Genomic DNA, 16807 nt, shown 5'->3' with positions numbered 1-16807 from the left:
AGATTAAGCTATTAGTCTCTTTCGTTAACATGCGCTCATCTACAGATGCTCTTTACAGAAATTTGGTTTTGATAAAGAGACAGTACTGGTTTTAGCATATGTTCAACAAATAGATGTGAAAAAAAAAAATAATAATAATAATATGCAAGTCATTAGATTAAATTACTTAATTGAAGTAAGCAATTATTATTTTACTGAACTTCCTTGTGGAAAGTTGCAAGTATGCAATACAAAATGTAGTGTAGTACGATTAAACATTGCTTATTCAACCAGAAAAAAAAGAAAAAAAAATAGATGTAAATACTTGTAAATAGTACAAATTATGCAATTAAATAATAAACATGTAACAAAAAATAATTTATGAAGTATAATATCTTATTTATTGACTGAATACATAGATTTGTTCATTTTTAAAAATGATGAAAAACTAATAAAATATATTTAATATTGATATATATTTATAAAATTTATATTTTCATAATGTACTTTTTTAGAGTACTTTTGCTTTGAATGGTCTGAATCAACCTGACTACATTAGGTTACACCAAAAAAAAAAAATTATAATTTAAGGGTTAGATAGCTCTTTGTGGTAATAATTGGATGTTACCACTTTTAACACTGAAGGACCCTGGCACAAAACAAAGGGGTCTTGTGTCATTCTGGGCATTCATTTTGTGATATTACAAGGCTGTTTTCCAAATAAAATTATAATTAGACATGAAATACTGATTTAAGTTTAAATCATTCTATTATGTTATAAAAAAGGAGATCTCTTGAGTGCTACGAGATACATTAACCTAGCACAGAGTAGAAGATGAGCTGACAGGGGTAATGTTTAAAAATGCAGATTAGAGATTATAGTTTATACAAATATATAAAATATTTTAATGCAGAATTCCACAATTGACAGTAGTGTAATATTGATTATTATTTAATGACTTTCACTACCTTACTGTTGTATGATGTCACTCTTTAGAAAGAGAAAGGAAAAAGATGGGAAAAGAGGGAAGGAAGGGGCTTTTTCCAAATGAAAAAAGGCATGTTAACAAAGCAGGAGAGAATGAATGAAGGACAAAGGAAAGGGCAGTTAGTGTGAGAAAGTTGCCCTTAGCTGAATGAGATACAGTATCACACTCAGAAGAGATCAACACAAGCGCTGTTTCAAAGAGACAGGGAGGGAGGGAAAAATCTCCCATCTGATTCAGAGTGGATGATTTTAATGAACATGTGTCCCCTGTTCTTCCTCATCAGTCAATGGAGAGAGTCAATAACAGTCAATATGTGCCCACACGCCCTCTCCTACTCCTACTCTAACTCTTAATTGACTGGGGAATTCCACGTGCTCGTCGCTATGGTTACTTGGCAGGAGACTGGGGGTCAGACTGACCACAATTCCAAAATTGTTCATCTGAGGTGGGGAGTGGCATCTGTCACTGCCCTCGCTCAACGGGAGTTTCACACCCCATACGGCAGACCAGGAGGCCCAAAGACACCAAAAACCCCAACAAAGTGCCTAAAACATACGCCCAACAGATTCTATCTACCAACGTGTTTCAACCTCTTCCAAAAATCACTGTCTAATTAAGTCTCTCTTAAACAGTAAAAGCTCTGTGTGTTTCAGTGCAGAACCATTTCATAAGCTTCTGTCTTTCTAACGAACTAAACTAATCCACCATAAGCCAAATGCCACTGTTGTCTATATAATTGCCTTTTAAGAGAGATTTGACTCTGCTAGGAAAAGAAAGTAAACAAGGAATTACTGAGCATCACAAAAGCCTAATATGATTGCACAAAGCCCATTTCTCTTACATAACATTTTCATCTGGAATTTCATTTGTGCTACATGTTAGTACTCCAAACTCAATACACTTGCATATCATAATCTTCTGCTAGAGCATGGAGTAGAAGCATAAAGTGAATCTTACCAACTTCATCTACATCCTGTGTGACTTGTATTAAAAATTCTATTACATTCAAAACTGATTACTGGCCATTTATAAGATTTAATTTCAGGATGTAAATGGATGGCTACAACAACTTATGAAGTGACAAGATACAGTCCCTGAAACTCGATAGGAAATGTAGCCATGCTAGCTGTCAGTCATGCTGAAATATAGTGCAAGGAAATCTCTGATTGGTTGAGATTATGCTAGGGTAAACCAATGCAAGCTGAAGCCCTGCGGGCCTGAATATGATTATCAAGCTGAGTGTCAATCAGAAAGGCAACAGAATTAAAGCTGGCACCAAGGTCCTCAGGGTCCGTCAGACCACCTTCCTGATTAACTATCAGGCTGAGACACTCATTAACCACAAACTAAAACACTATGCTAGCCAATCTAAATCAAAGTGATGAAGGGTTTCAGGATAGGTGTCGAAGAGGAAGGGAAGAAATAAGGAAAAAAGAGAGAGAGAGAGAGAGAGAGAGAGAGAGAGAGAGAGAGAGAGAGAGAGAGAGAGAGAGAGAGAGAGAGAGAGAGATTTGTTATTTAAAGATCCAGCTTCTTGCTAAATGTAGACTTCTTTTAGTGCTGGTCACTTTTAAAGTCATGTCACATACACTCAAAAAATTTAAATATTCAATGAACATTTGAAAACTTTTCATGCAATTATATAAAAAAAATGTCAACAAAAATGTATTTATTTTAATTAATTTGAACAAGTCTTGTTAAACAAACCTATGTTCATTATGTCACATCTACTACATAAACATTTTTTGTTGTAAGTGTAAAAATCTGTACGTTTGTAGTCTCAGCAATAGAGGATGACATTTTGCCAATGAGTTTTGAGTCAAGCTTTCCAGTCAGGCATGTGGGGTCCTTAACATCCAACAAACTAATCACAATGACAGTGACACTCAACAATCATACTTTTAGAAATAGATGCACTCACAAGACAAAAGAAACCAAAGGGACAACAAACACAACACCAACAGTGCAAATACTGCAATAAAAAGCATATATAAAGAGATTAATTAACAAATTTTAATCTTGCTGTGGTGCATTCTGGAAGCTGACATAACAAGTTCATCTAGTTATGGCCAATGAAAATAATTAAAGTTGTCCCAAGTTGTACTTTTTACAAATTTAAATCAATTTCAATCAATGAAATTAAGTTGTGACAAAAACAATCTTTTTAAGTAACGATCAAAAATATTTATTTTGAGTGCAGTTTTCAAAATATACTGACATGGACAGTAAAGTACATGTTACAGATATGCAGAGCAGGTTGTGGGGGATGAGGTTTGGTAAAACAAAAAGTGTTTTTCTCCTGCAGGTAAATCACCTGACCATGTGTCGTCAGAGTGAAATACGATCTGTCACCCAATCTGAGCCTGAGAACGGGGAACCCCCAATTGTAGATTCTCCAACCTTTTCCAGACTGTCTCTTTGACATACACAAACCCTCTGACGATGCAATGTTCTTTTCAAATCCAGCAAATGTGGTTATTTTATAAACAGATTTACATGGAGAGAAACTAACATGCTCTTTTGCAGCATAATTCATCTTCAAATGGATTTATGTAATGTGCCTTGGACCCACACACACTCACAAATGCACTAATCTAATCCATTTCTCTGTTTGGCAGAACTCTCCTTCCACTCCTCCCTGTGAGGACATTTTAAATTCACTGGAGGGCCCTACAGTGCTCCATGGGTCAAGCACTGTTAAAGCAACAAAGCGGCTCGTCAAACATTGACCATTTTCGCTGAAGAGGTTAACAATGCCTGGCTAACCATTAACCAGATTAAAACAACAGCAAAATAGTGTTACAAAGGAAAAAATTGTCCTTCATGGTCAAAGCACATGCTGTGTAAACTGAGGAAGAAAGATTGGAAAGGAGAATGTGGCAGATAAATCACAGCCAAGTAGAAACACAAACTCATACACACACAAAAACATACACAACACCTGCACCTCCAGTTTCGGCTGAACTATTATTCATCCGCTAACACCAGGTGTTCAAAAATAAATATTTAATTTGTGGACACAAAGTATCCACAAATTATGGATGTGTGAGGGTTTATGTGTATATGTTCAAGGAAGATCAAACAGGATCTAAACTTATCTAATGAAAGTTTGACTTTTTTTTAATGAAAAGTAATAGTATAATAATTATAATAATAATAATAATATTTTACTCACCCTTTTGTTGTCCCATATGACGTTCTTTCTTACATGGAACAGAAAAGAGATGTTAGACTAAGTCACATTCCCTTTCATAGCATATTTTTACTAAGTCAAAGTAAATGGAGACTGAGTCTAACATTCTGCCCAACATCTCCATTTGTGTTCCATGTATGAAAGAATGTAATACGGGTTTGAAAAGAGGTGAACCATCCTTTTAATCAAACAATTTGTGTTTGTGATTTTTATTTTTTTTTACTTTACAAATGTTTTTCTAATGGTGCATTTTTAGTTGGAGCGAGTTCAAATGTAATATCAGGCTTTGTAAAAACATTTTTGTGAATGTGTGTTATACAGCGAGAGCACATCTTGAGAAGACTCTCAAGTGCGGGGGGCAGTGAATATCTCAGCTCGGGGGTGCATTCGACTAACCAAACAGCCATAAGCTGAGGGCTATAAAAGCTTTTCTCTCCCCTGCGTCAGAAGACTGTTCTCCAGGGAATGTTTGCCAGCTGATAGTATGAGGACAATGGGCACTGTCTGCGTGAGGAAAGGGATGTTTGAAGAGTTCTTAAACAAGCACGTTTTCAACACGACTGTGTGTTTTCAGTAATTTCGGGTGAAGCTGGCACCGTTTAAGCCAGGTGTTGTGGAAGTCCAAATGAGAAGCGATATGAAATCAATCCCTGCTAGTGAAAAGTTGGTTTGCTGGTCTTAGCTAGTCTTTCAGCCTGGTCAGACCAACATAGTCTCATGACAACTCAATCATTTGTACTAGAGAGCGAAATTGCAAGATATCATATGTCTTGGCTCTAATTAAAAGGTTTGACTTTTATTCCCATTAGACCAATCAGCAAACACAATTTCAAATCGATAGAATACAGGCTTCAAATTCAAGCAGCCTCCTATCTAAGACTTTATTTTAAGAAAGGAAACGTCTGTGAAAGATTTTCATTACTCATTCCATATTTATTTATGCAAAACAAATGACTGTGCTGTATTTCAATAAACTGTCTTCGTCTTATTCCAAACCCCAATGTTTTCTTTCTTCTGTGGTACACAAAAGATATGTTCCTATTAAAATCATGGTAAGGTTTAGGGTATGGCTAAGAGTTTAGACTTTATGTTTAGGTTTAGATGGGGCTTTGCATTATGGGTTAAACTAAGGGAAAATTGTAAGAACGTTGTTCTAAACCCTGACATTTCTCTTTTTACATGGTACATAATGGTGATTTTAATATTAAAATCATGGTTAGGTTTAGGGTTTGGCTAAGAGAATAGAGTTTGTGGTTAGGTTTAGTTTTGGGCTAGGGGTTATACTTAGGAAAAAACATAATAACATGATTAGTATATGTAGGACAGTTCAATGGAAAGGAGGAGGCGAGAACCAGCTTAACAATATAAATAATAGTTTAATAATTAACTTAAACAAAAAGACAAACGCATGCCGGGCAGCTGCCCATAACTCTCTCTCTCTGTTGAACTGCCGCCTCCTGTCGCCTTTATCCCTCTCAGGCTTGATCAGCCTGATTAGGGGCCTGGTGTGCAGAATCATGGCCCGGCCCTGCCCTCCACCCTGCCACAGTATATTTTTCTCAAAAGGAGTAAAACTTGACATTTTGTATGAGCCAACTCGTACGATTTCTTACGATTTTGCCATCTCTTACTATTATTTATACTTGTCATGAAACCGTATTGTGTCAGAGTGTTGGTTGCCTGGTTTCAGATGGGTTTTGCACTCTTTTCAGCTGGTCAGGCTCAGAGACCAGCTGGCCAACCAGCTAAACCAGCTGAAGCCTAACTTGGCCAGGCTGGCAGGTGAGTGAAACCAGTTAAGACCAGCAAAACATATTAGGTTGGTTTGAGATTAATTTTTTTTAGAAGTGATGATAACATGAAAACAAGATGTAAAAGTACGTCAACAGGAAGTATTTATTGTAAGCCAAATCCCAAAAACACTGTTAGGATAAACAAATCAATTCAGAACAACTAATGCCCATCTCCAGATCGATATGGGTCTAATAGAGCTAAGGGAGACTACAAGTACAATGTACTACAAGATAGCCAATAGTATAGTATGACCTATGTTCCTCTCTAAAAAGCACTATTTTCCCCACAAGGAACCCATCATCCCTTAATCCATTAGGAATGCCCGATTTGCATTGGCCAATCACCCTGCTGATCTCCACAGCTAAATGGATCAGCTGCACTTAACCTTGTCTCCCAAAAGAACCCCTAAAGCTCCCATTATAACCACTATAGCCCCATATTCAAGGCTATGCTTCAAAGCACTATCCTTCATATTCATCTGCTACCCCCTTTAGTATCAAACCACTTCAACATCCTGTACAGAAAACAGCCAACACACACTCTTGTTTGTCTGTGTTTCTTCTATGCCACTAATGCAGCCTTGGAGAAATCAAAGGGCAACGGGCTACTGGGCTTCCTCTATCTCTGTCTCTGCCCTGCCCAGATACTTTGTAGTGTGGGCAGAATGTTTGAAAGTTGAAGGACTGGGCAGGGCCCAGATTTCATGAAAGACGAGAGGGCTGGTGGGAGGGTTTGGGTGCAGACAGTGAAGAAGGGAGGACAGGAAGAGAGATGGAGGGGTACTGAAAGGACTCACTGAGTCGGCATGAATAAATTCTTTCCTGCCACCCCCTACCAGTCCACATACGTGCATATCTGCTCTTCCTGTCAACCTCAATGTGTGTATAAGAGACGGTTATATATGCCGGAGCATGCACAATAGCTACATGTTAAACACAATTGATGAATTTGTAAATCACCAAATACATAAAAGGTCATACACTAATAGGTACATAGCACCTCCATACTGAAAACAAAGAGAAACTAAGAGACGGAGACAGAGAAAGAGTCAGACAGAGCTAATCCATAGCATTAAAAGTATGTGTGTGTGTGTTGTGACTGGGTGCGTAACAATTGCAGCATCGTCTGAACTGTTGTGGCTGTGATATTAAGATGAAAATCTAGGTTGCTTAGTAACTCTCTTTCTAAGTTCACCTCAAGTTGAAGTGAAGCATGTGGTTGCTGCTGCTTTGTGCCAGTGAGTACTCTTGAAACCTGCTGCCAACAGGACTGCTGACATTGGGTCTAACCTTTCAAAAACAAGCTTACGTGAAGGGCTTTCAAAGCAATTAAACCAAGCCCAAACCTTTTTTTAAACATAATTTAGTATTTAAAGAATCATCTAGGTGTAACTGAAGCTGGCTCTAGTTTTCTTCATAGGTATAACACTTAAGTTATGTTACTAAGTTATTGAGTAATTATATACAAGGTATAAATGGCATACAACAATCATTGGTGCACTAAAAGTTCCACAAACTACAGGTCATTTTTAAACAGGAGGCTGCTAAACCACTCAAATGTGGCCTAAGTGTAAAAAGTGCTTTATGGTCTAGCACCAAAGTACCATATTGTGATCTTGGACTAAATCCAGTGTGTTGTGTTTGCGTGACAAGCTTTCATTGGCAGCCTGTGTGACCATCTGTGCTGACAGAGAGTGAAGAGAGAAAAAGAGACAGAATCAAGGGGTTGAAGACTCAGGGTGCGAGATGTAACCTGTCCCCAGCTGAATACTTCTCATTCCACGCAGTTACTTCCCCCTCCTATTAGGCATGAATCACAAAGTTGATACCGGAATCTGTGGCCCACAGCAGTGATCTGAATCACACACTACCTGCTCAACCCACCATCATCACTAGCCAAATTAGCACCTTGGATTTGTACAGTTACACAATGTGTGTTTGCCAGTGGGCTTGCATTGGTGCCGGCTGTGTGCAGGTGTGCAAACTTAAATGGGTATACGTGTCTAGCTGTATGTGCAGGTGTGCACTGAGCAAGTAAGAAAAGTGTATGTGTGTGTGGGTTTGATGAATATCTATAGGAGCTTTGAGCTTCAAGAAGTCACCACAGAGACAAGTTTGGCTTTTATCTGCTGGCTCAGCACAAAGAGCAGGTTTTAATTTTAAGCCTCTAATGCCATAATAATTACTGCTGGCGGCAGGGGGTGATGTGTGTGCCTGCTCTCGTTTGATGCCGCTTTGGTTGGGGAGGCTCTGCTGAGGAGAAATTTAAGCAAGGAAATGAGCGGGGGGAAAAAGCTTGTGATAGACAAAGAGAGGAAGCGCATTGTTTCTATGCAGCTTCTTAAACTCAGCTGACAAGCTGTCTTGATGATTTTTTCTGCCACCGTCTGACATCTTACTGTGATCAAACGCACAATGCCACACACACACCTAACCAAGGTGGCGTGCTGATTTCACCTAAAGATACACACTTGGAGCTTGAAAAAACAAATAATACTGTCTAAATTCCAGCTGAAATGGTATTGCTTTGAAAGTGACAGTGAGGGAAGTTACAGTAAAAAGGTCTTGTGACCCAAGAATGAGGCTAGTCAGGAACCATTTTATGTGCTAATCATTGAGCCATCCATTATGGAACAGATAGGACAAATTATATGAAAGCAGTAGCAGAGGCTGGTGTCCCTCTGGGCTGGCAACAAATTTAAATGAACGGGCAGAGTTCCAGCAGCTTCCATTTAGAAGTTAAATGCTACAGAGTCAAAATAAATTTAATTTTATGCTCGGAAAGAGGATAAAGTCGTTAAAACGGTTTTCCTGTTGACGCATTCCAATCTGGAAGAAAAGGAACTAGCATCCAATGCTGTGAAGGTGTAGCAATTTTAAATTCTGCTGACTTCAAAATGTTATTATGGGTCATGTGGTATAATTGGCATACTAGAAACTGCTGGTCTCATGCGCTACATCTGTCTCAAACATGAGATAGAGAATAGACTTTGAGTACAGCAATATATCTTATTCAGGGTAGACACCTTGGATTTTTTTTTAAGAATCGTTTGAAAATGAGGCTGTGAAGGATAGACCTACGATTTCTGCAATTGCATGCACTGTATTAAGCTTTCAAAAAGCTCCTTGACCACATCTAATTATCTAAATATTAGTTTTTTGTTGTTGTTTTTTTTGTCTACTGAAATTTCTTGGGAAAATGTTTTTTCAATGTTTCATAGGCAGAATGATCCAAAAACACTTATCAACTGTACAAACCATTGAATAGACTGTACGTCTATCCCTAACAGCCTTGTTGTCATTCCCGTCAAAAATCAGAAGATGGCGCTGCTGTGAATAAGCTCTAAACAGTCGAGCAGCAAATGAGTAAGCGTGAATGATGTACAACTGTATCAGTCCAATTAAAGTGCACACAATTTTTTATTTTATTTTTATCAAATTTAAATGATTTATGTTTTGCAGAAAGAGAAATAGAGATAAAGAGCTTTTTAGACTTCTCACCAAAGGCAGCCGGTTTTAAGAGCAACAGAGGCTTCAAGTTCACATTGATCAGTGTTTTAAAACCCATGCAGGACCCTGGAGACCTGAGTTAGCTCATCAGAAGAAACATTTCATCTTTCTGATGCTCAACACATATTTTCGCTCTCTGGACATGAGCAGAGTCTGTAGCTACATATTTTTTCCTCAAACAATAGAAGAAAGGTAGGGCGCATTGGGACAAGATAGTTGGGTACAAAAGCCGGCAGATAGCAGTGCGATTGAAAGAAGGTGAGCATGCTAGAAAAGAATATAGACTTGATAAGGGGAGGGGATATAGGAAGATAAAAAGCGATACCCCTGGAATGGAGAGCAATATGCTTGTCTGGGAGTGTTTTTTTTTTTTAAGGGTGGATACAAGAGCAGCGGGAATGCTACTCGTGCGGTTATGTTAAAGTTGAAACTATGCAAATTATCTATATTAGACTAATTTTATCAGTCATAAATTAAAAGTTGGAGACAGCGTCAAAGTGTAAATATATGCAGTTAAGTGTTATCTGCGTTACACAGTCCACTTTAATTTTACATTTAAGTCGTTCAGCAGAGCGACTTCAAAAACGTCTCGGGTTATGACTATAACCCTTGTTCCCTGAGAAGGGAACGAGACACTGCGTCGTTGAAAACGACTCTTTGGGGAACGCTCCTTAGCGTGCGCCTCTGAATTATGAATGAAACTATTCCAATCTTGATTGGTGTTGCGTCATGACGTAACATGTGACGGCATAACCGGATGCATAAAAGTGACGCCGGTACACATACACATTAGCCTAGCGATGAAGCAAGCCGCTCTCAGGCCTTGAGGGGCGTGGCAGGACGACGCAGTGTCTCGTTCCCTTCTCAGGGAACAAGGGTTATAGTCATAACCCGAGACGTTCCCTTCCGAGGGAACTCGCACTGCGTCGTTGAAAACGACTCTTTGGGGAACGAATGCCCACTAGGCCACGCACCGAAAAAAAGGCCTGCCCTAGGGTGAAACTGAACTCAGGCACTCAGCTAGGACGAGAGCACATGTGCGCCAGGCGTACTAGGGAGGTGCAGACTGTAAAACCTGATGAAAGTGTGCGGGGTAGCCCAACCGGCTGCCTCACAGATCTCCTGGAGGGGTACTCCCGATAAGAGAGCCCTAGAGGACGCCATGCCTCTAGTTGAATGAGCCCTCACGGCCAAAGGTGAAGGCAAATTGCGCACCTTGTAGGCCGAGATAATAGCCTGAACAATCCAATTACTAATGGTTTGTTTCGAGGCAGGGAGCCCCTTCTTAGGTGACCCAAAACACACTAACAGTTGGTCCGACCTCCTCCAAGAAGAGGACCTCTCGAGGTAAACACTCAAAGATCTGACAGGGCAGATCAAATGGAGCCTCTCTTCTTCTGCCGACACATGAGGTGGAGGATAAAAAGCCTGCAGGACCGTAGACCGTGCCGTGTTAGACGGCACCTTAGGCACATAGCCAGGTCTCGGGTGTAAAATGGCTTTAACTCCGCCAGGGGCAAACTCCAAGCAAGCTGGCGTCACTGCCAGGGCTTGAAGATCACCCACCCTCTTTAGAGAGGTAATAGCTAAGAGAAAAGCCATCTTGAACGTCAGGTCCTTGGGCGAAGCCGACTGAAGGGGTTCGAAGGGGGCCAGGGATAACCCTTCGAGAACCACCGCCAGGTCCCAGGCAGGAACCCTGGACCTGGTTGTCGGTCTCATCCTCCATGTACCACGGAGAAAACGAATGACCAGCTGGTGCCTCCCCAGAGGCCCATCACTCAGTGGTGCATGGAACGCCGAAATGGCAGCCACGTACACCTTAAGTGTGGAAGGGGAGAGACCCGCAGAGAAACGATCTTGAAGAAACTCCAGAACTGAAGCCACCGGGCAGTTAACTGGATCTAATTCATGTTCTCTACACCAAGTGGAGAACACATTCCACTTGAGGCCATATAATCTCCTAGTAGACGGAGCCCTAGAGCCAAGTATGGTTTCAACCACCCCCGCTGATAGACCAGCATTTAGGTACTGAACCCCTCAGGGGCCAGACCCACAGTTTCCACAGCTCTGGACGAGGGTGGAAGACTGTGCCCCCGCCTGAGACAACAGATCCCTCCTCAGAGGAATCTGCCATGGCGGAGCTATCAGGAGTGAAATTATGTCTGAGAACCATACTCGGGCCGGCCACATGGGGGCAACCAGAAGTAGACTGATGCCCTCTTGGCGGACCCTTTCCAGGACTCCCGGGAGCAGAGCGATCGGGGAAATGCGTACAGGCGAAGCCTCGGCCAAGCCTGTACCATGGCATCCAACCCCAGTGGGGCTGGATGTGAGAGGGAGAACCAAAGTGGACAGTGGGACGTCTCTCGAGACGCGAATAGATCCACTTCTGATGGTCCAAATTTGTCCCATATCAACTTCACCACCTCTGGATGAAGTCTCCATTCCCCGGGCCTCAGCCCCTGCCTCGACAGGATGTCTGCTCCCTGATTCTGAACCCCGGAATATACATGCTCTGATAGACAGTATTTTCCCTTGGGACCAAAGAATTATCTGATGCGCCAGTCTGCACAGAGGGCGCGATCTGAGTCCTCCTTGTCGGTTCAGATAAGCTACCACTGATGTATTGTCCGAACGTACTAGGACATGGTAACCTTTGATGTCTGGAAGGAAGCTCCTCAGAGCCCTGAACACAGCCAACATCTCTAGACAGTTTATGTGCCAAGAATGATGATGGTCCTGCCACAGACCCCTGGCAAAAGCGGCCGTCCATGACCGCGCCCCAGCCAGTGAGGGAGGCGTCTGTCGAAACGGTTTTCCGGCGACATGACGCTCCCAACACTGGCCCTAGGGACAGGAACCAAGGTTTCTTCCATATTAGCAGAGAACGAAGGCATCTGCGCGTTACTCTGATTATACGAAATGGATTCCCCTTGGGGAAAACACCTTGGCTTTCAGCCACCACTGGAGGGGCCTCATGTGTAGAAGGCCCAAAGGTATCAAGTTGGATGCCGCTGCCATGAGGCCCAGCAGTCTTTGAAACTGCTTTACAGTGATGGCCTGGCCTAGTTTTAACCCGGACACCATCGCCAGAACGGACTCGATACGTGCAGGAGACATGCGTGCCTGCATCGTAACCGAGTCCCACACAACACCCAGAAACGTTGTGCACTGGGATGGTTGTAACACACTCTTTTGTGTTGAGTCTCAACGCCAAACTTCGAATATGGCCAAGGACGACATCTCGATGCCGAACCGCCATTTCTCGAGACTGGGCCAGAATGAGCCAGTCATCGATAAAATTCAGTATGCGGATGCCCTGAAGTCTCAGAGGAGCAGGAGCTGCATCCATACATTTGGTGAATGTGCGGGGAGAGAGTGCTAGGCCGAACGGAAGAACCCGATATTGGTAAGCTTCGCCCCGAAAGCGAACCTCAGGAACCTCCTGTGACATGGAAGGATGGGTACATGAAAATAGGCGTCTTTTAGATCTATCATGACAAACCAGTCCTCGGATCTGATCTGACTCACGATGACAGGAATGGTAAGCATTTTGAACCTGAACCTCCTCAAAGGCCGGTTCAAAACTCTGAGATCTAAAATCGGCCTCAACCCCCATCCTTCTCTACAAAATCTACTACGGGAACCAGCCTCTCGAGGCTGGTCTCGGTGTTTTTCGAGCACTGTTCTCGACTTCCTGAAGCGAGATACCGGCAGGATTTAGTCGATACAGTCCTTGTGACCACAATTGATGTGTGTTTTTTATTTTTTGACGCGAACAGCACGGTGTGCGTTCACTGGAAATTGATGTGGCCCGAAGCGTCAGAGACGGCGGGAACCGACACCGATTTCCTGAGAACTCCGCGCTGCGAGAGCAACCTCGGTTGCTCTGCAGCGGGAGACAGCCCTCCGAGGTTCTACCACCTCGGTAGGACCTCTTTCCCGAAGCTTCCACTAAGGGAACCAGCCTCTCGAGGCTGGTCTCGGGTGTTTTTCAAGCACTGTTCTCGACTTCCTGAAGCGAAAGACCGGCAGGATTTAGTCGATACGGTTTCTGTGACCACCATTGATGCTTGTTTTTTTTTTTTTTGACACGAACGGCACGGTGTGCGTTCGCTGGAAATTGATGTGGCCCGAAGCGTCAGAGACGGCGGGAACCGACACCGATTTCCTGAGGACTCCGCTGCGAGAGCAACCTCGGTTGCTCTGCAGTGGGGGGGGGGGGACAGCCCTCCGAGGTTCTACCACCTCGGTAGGACCGCTTTCCCGAAGCTTCCACTAAGGGAACCAGCCTCTCGAGGCTGGTCTCGGGTGTTTTTCAAGCACTGTTCTCGACTTCCTGAAGCGAAAGACCGGCAGGATTTAGTCGATACGGTTTCTGTGACCACCATTGATGCTTGTTTTTTTTTTTTTTTTTGACACGAACGGCACGGTGTGCGTTCGCTGGAAATTGATGTGGCCCGAAGCGTCAGAGACGGCGGGAACCGACACCGATTTCCTGAGGACTCCGCTGCGAGAGCAACCTCGGTTGCTCTGCAGCGGGGGGACAGCCCTCCGAGGTTCTACCACCTCGGTAGGACCTCTTTCCTGAAGCTTCAACTAAGGGAACCAGCCTCTCGAGGCTGGTCTCGGGTGTTTTTCGAGCAGTGTTCCCGACTTCCTGAAGCGGGAAACCGGCAGGATTTAGTCGATACGGTTCTTGTGACCACAATTGATGCTTGTTGTTTTTTATTTTATTTTTTATATTATTTTTTTTTTTTTTTTGACACGAACGTTCGCTGTGCGTTCGCTGGAAATTGATGTGGCCCGAAGCGTCAGAGACGGCGGGAAACCAACACCGATTGTGTGCGGCCATGTAAGCCCTACTTATTAAAGCAGATGTATCTCTGCAGGGCTTACTAGGCAGCGCCGGGGTTTTAGCCCATATACCGTGCCCCCAAAACATCGTCTGTAATCAAACACTGGGGCTGGAGATACAGGATGAATGCGGTTTACCCCACGATCTCGTTTTAGATATCTTTGTGGAGATCGGGGAAAAACGGCAAACCCCGGCGCTGAGTTTGTGATCTGTGCCGCAGGAAACGCACGTCTAATTGCTTTCAACTTGCGTTCCCTGCTCATTTTGTGGCCAGCTGATATTCAGTCTGGCCACGGCACGCGTCACAACCTCAATCAGCTCCTCATAAGCTTGGCCAAAAACTGGCGTGCTTGGCTCCCGGTCGTCCACATCGATGCTGAGCATATCCACTTCCTCGGAAGCAGTGAGCTCAAGCAAGGGGACCTGATCATGGGCAGAAGAAGCCGCGACGCGGGCTTCTGCACCACTCACAGTAGGCTCGGGATCCTCAAACGAAGAATGAGAACGTGCCGCAGCAGTCTCATTCTCATCTGCAAAATCCCGCTGCGAACCCCGCGATTTCAACCGCCGCGCTGCCTCAACAGACGCGGGGCCAAAACCGTGGGGAACGCGAGCCTGACCGTGCTCATCGAAGCACGCCAACCGGGAGCACAGCACTCTCATGGGTAGTGCTTCACAACTTTCACAGGCAGATCCCTCGAGAGCTGCCTGTGCGTGCTGTGCTCCCAAACAGTTCACACATAAAGCGTGCGTGTCCCTACCCGTAATGAAACGAGGGCAGGGGTGCACGCACTTCTTGAACTGTTCGGTGGCCATAATATTTTTAAATCAGACAAACAACACCAAATAAGACAAACAATTTCAACATAGAGCGCTTGCTGAAGAGCGAAAGCTAATGTGTATGTGTACCGGCGTCACTTTTATGCATCCGGTTATGCCGTCACATGTTACGTCATGACGCAACACCAATCAAGATTGGAATAGTTTCATTCATAATTCAGAGGCGCACGCTAAGGAGCGTTCCCCAAAGAGTCGTTTTCAACGACGCAGTGCGAGTTCCCTCGGAAGGGAACTAACCAGAGCGGCTTGAAATGTGATAATAAATCAACACATTCAGTCATATATGAGAGAGGTGGTAGCCTGTCCTGAGCACACTTGAACGCACTTGAAAGGAAACGCGTCTGTCCGGCGACCGTCCGCGCGCAACGCTTTTATACTGCCGCGCTCTCAAGCGCACTGGAGCACAGAGCAGGACCATCCCTCCCATTCTCCAAGACCAAGAATTGTCCGGGTTAACACTTGAACCATTCCCTGACTAAAACACAAGCCACAGACCCTCAAAAGACCGCCACAAAAAAATATCACAAGCTCTTTCATTCAAGGAACCGTCTTAGGGGCCGTTCACACCGAACTCGATATGCGTCCATCTGGTTTCAGGTTAAAAAGAACTTCAACAGTTAAAAACGCGTCTCGAGACTCTGCGTTCGTTGCACTGCGTCTAGCTTTGCGCAATGACGAGTTCGGTGGGAACGGACCCTTAAGATGTGCTTCCCTAAACATTGTTCGCACGGTTATTTTAGAAAGGTTGATGTTACAAATTATCTTGATACAATTTTAACCTGTATGCAACTCTTTTAACTTCCGCACAGCGTGCGGTCAAGTTAAGAAACATGTTGTTACCTACAGCAAAGTAACCTGCGCCTATCTAACCAAGATATTTACTCCACATTCAAACAAGCAATTTAAAATTACACACAAATTAGAGAGTAAAAAACAAAAAATAATCTTTGGGTTTACATAAATGTACATTCAAAAAGCCGGAGCAGGTCAAACTTGGCTGGTCTAGGCTGTATTTATTTATTTTTAAGTAGGCTATTTAAGTAAGGTTAGGCTATTATCATTTGAACTTACCCTGCAACACTAGCAAGGTGCAGCAAACCGGTAGAAGTCCGGACATCGTTCTCTCAATAGTTGCCTCTTAGCGGCTTTCTTTCACGAAACGTAGCTTTATGTCTTTGCTCTTTCTTCAGTCCGTCTCAGGTCGGTACAGCTTCTTCACCCTCTGCTTTCAAACTGATTCACACACTCGCTCTTTCACGCACACACACGCGCGTAGCAGTGCGCTCCCCCTGTCCTTATTGCCGCAAGAATGGCAGAGACTTGGCTGTTATATTTGCACAAAGTTGACCGTCCGCCCCTCCCCTCTCTCCTTTCCCAAACGTGGAAAAATGGTTCTGGAGTAAGCACGAACGGACAGGGCAGAAGTTTTGTTTTATGTCATTTGTTTTTAACGTTATCACAATTGATACTTTTCAAATTATTAAAAAGTATGTTTATGCCTTCAACAACAGAGATTCAGCCTAAAATGTGAGTTTTAATTTAACATATTGACTACACTAAAATAATCCCGTGAATCATTAATTTTTTTATTTTTAATCACTAATAACTGTTGCAAATTACAGCACAAAATGTAGGCATGTGA

At 43.2% G+C, this 16807-nt stretch overlaps 1 protein-coding gene across 3 annotated transcripts in view; it reads right to left on the bottom strand.

Annotated features, from left to right (window-relative positions):
- Positions 1 to 16464, bottom strand: part of bcam (basal cell adhesion molecule (Lutheran blood group)) — a 278932-nt gene extending 262468 nt beyond the window's left edge. For all 3 annotated transcript variants that reach the window (XM_052144479.1, XM_052144478.1, XM_052144480.1), the window contains exon 1: positions 16237 to 16464. In XM_052144479.1, the coding sequence (XP_052000439.1) occupies positions 16237 to 16282 (46 nt within the window). In that variant the 5' untranslated portion in view covers positions 16283 to 16464. The remainder of the gene's footprint in view (positions 1 to 16236) is intronic.
- Between the last annotated feature and the right edge of the window lie 343 nt (positions 16465 to 16807).

The sequence above is a fragment of the Xyrauchen texanus genome, chromosome 15 (assembly GCF_025860055.1).
Source record: "Xyrauchen texanus isolate HMW12.3.18 chromosome 15, RBS_HiC_50CHRs, whole genome shotgun sequence".
Taxonomy (NCBI): Eukaryota; Metazoa; Chordata; class Actinopteri; order Cypriniformes; family Catostomidae; genus Xyrauchen; species Xyrauchen texanus.
The sequence above is the reverse complement of the archived record's forward strand: the minus strand, read 5'-3'. Positions and strand labels throughout refer to the sequence as shown.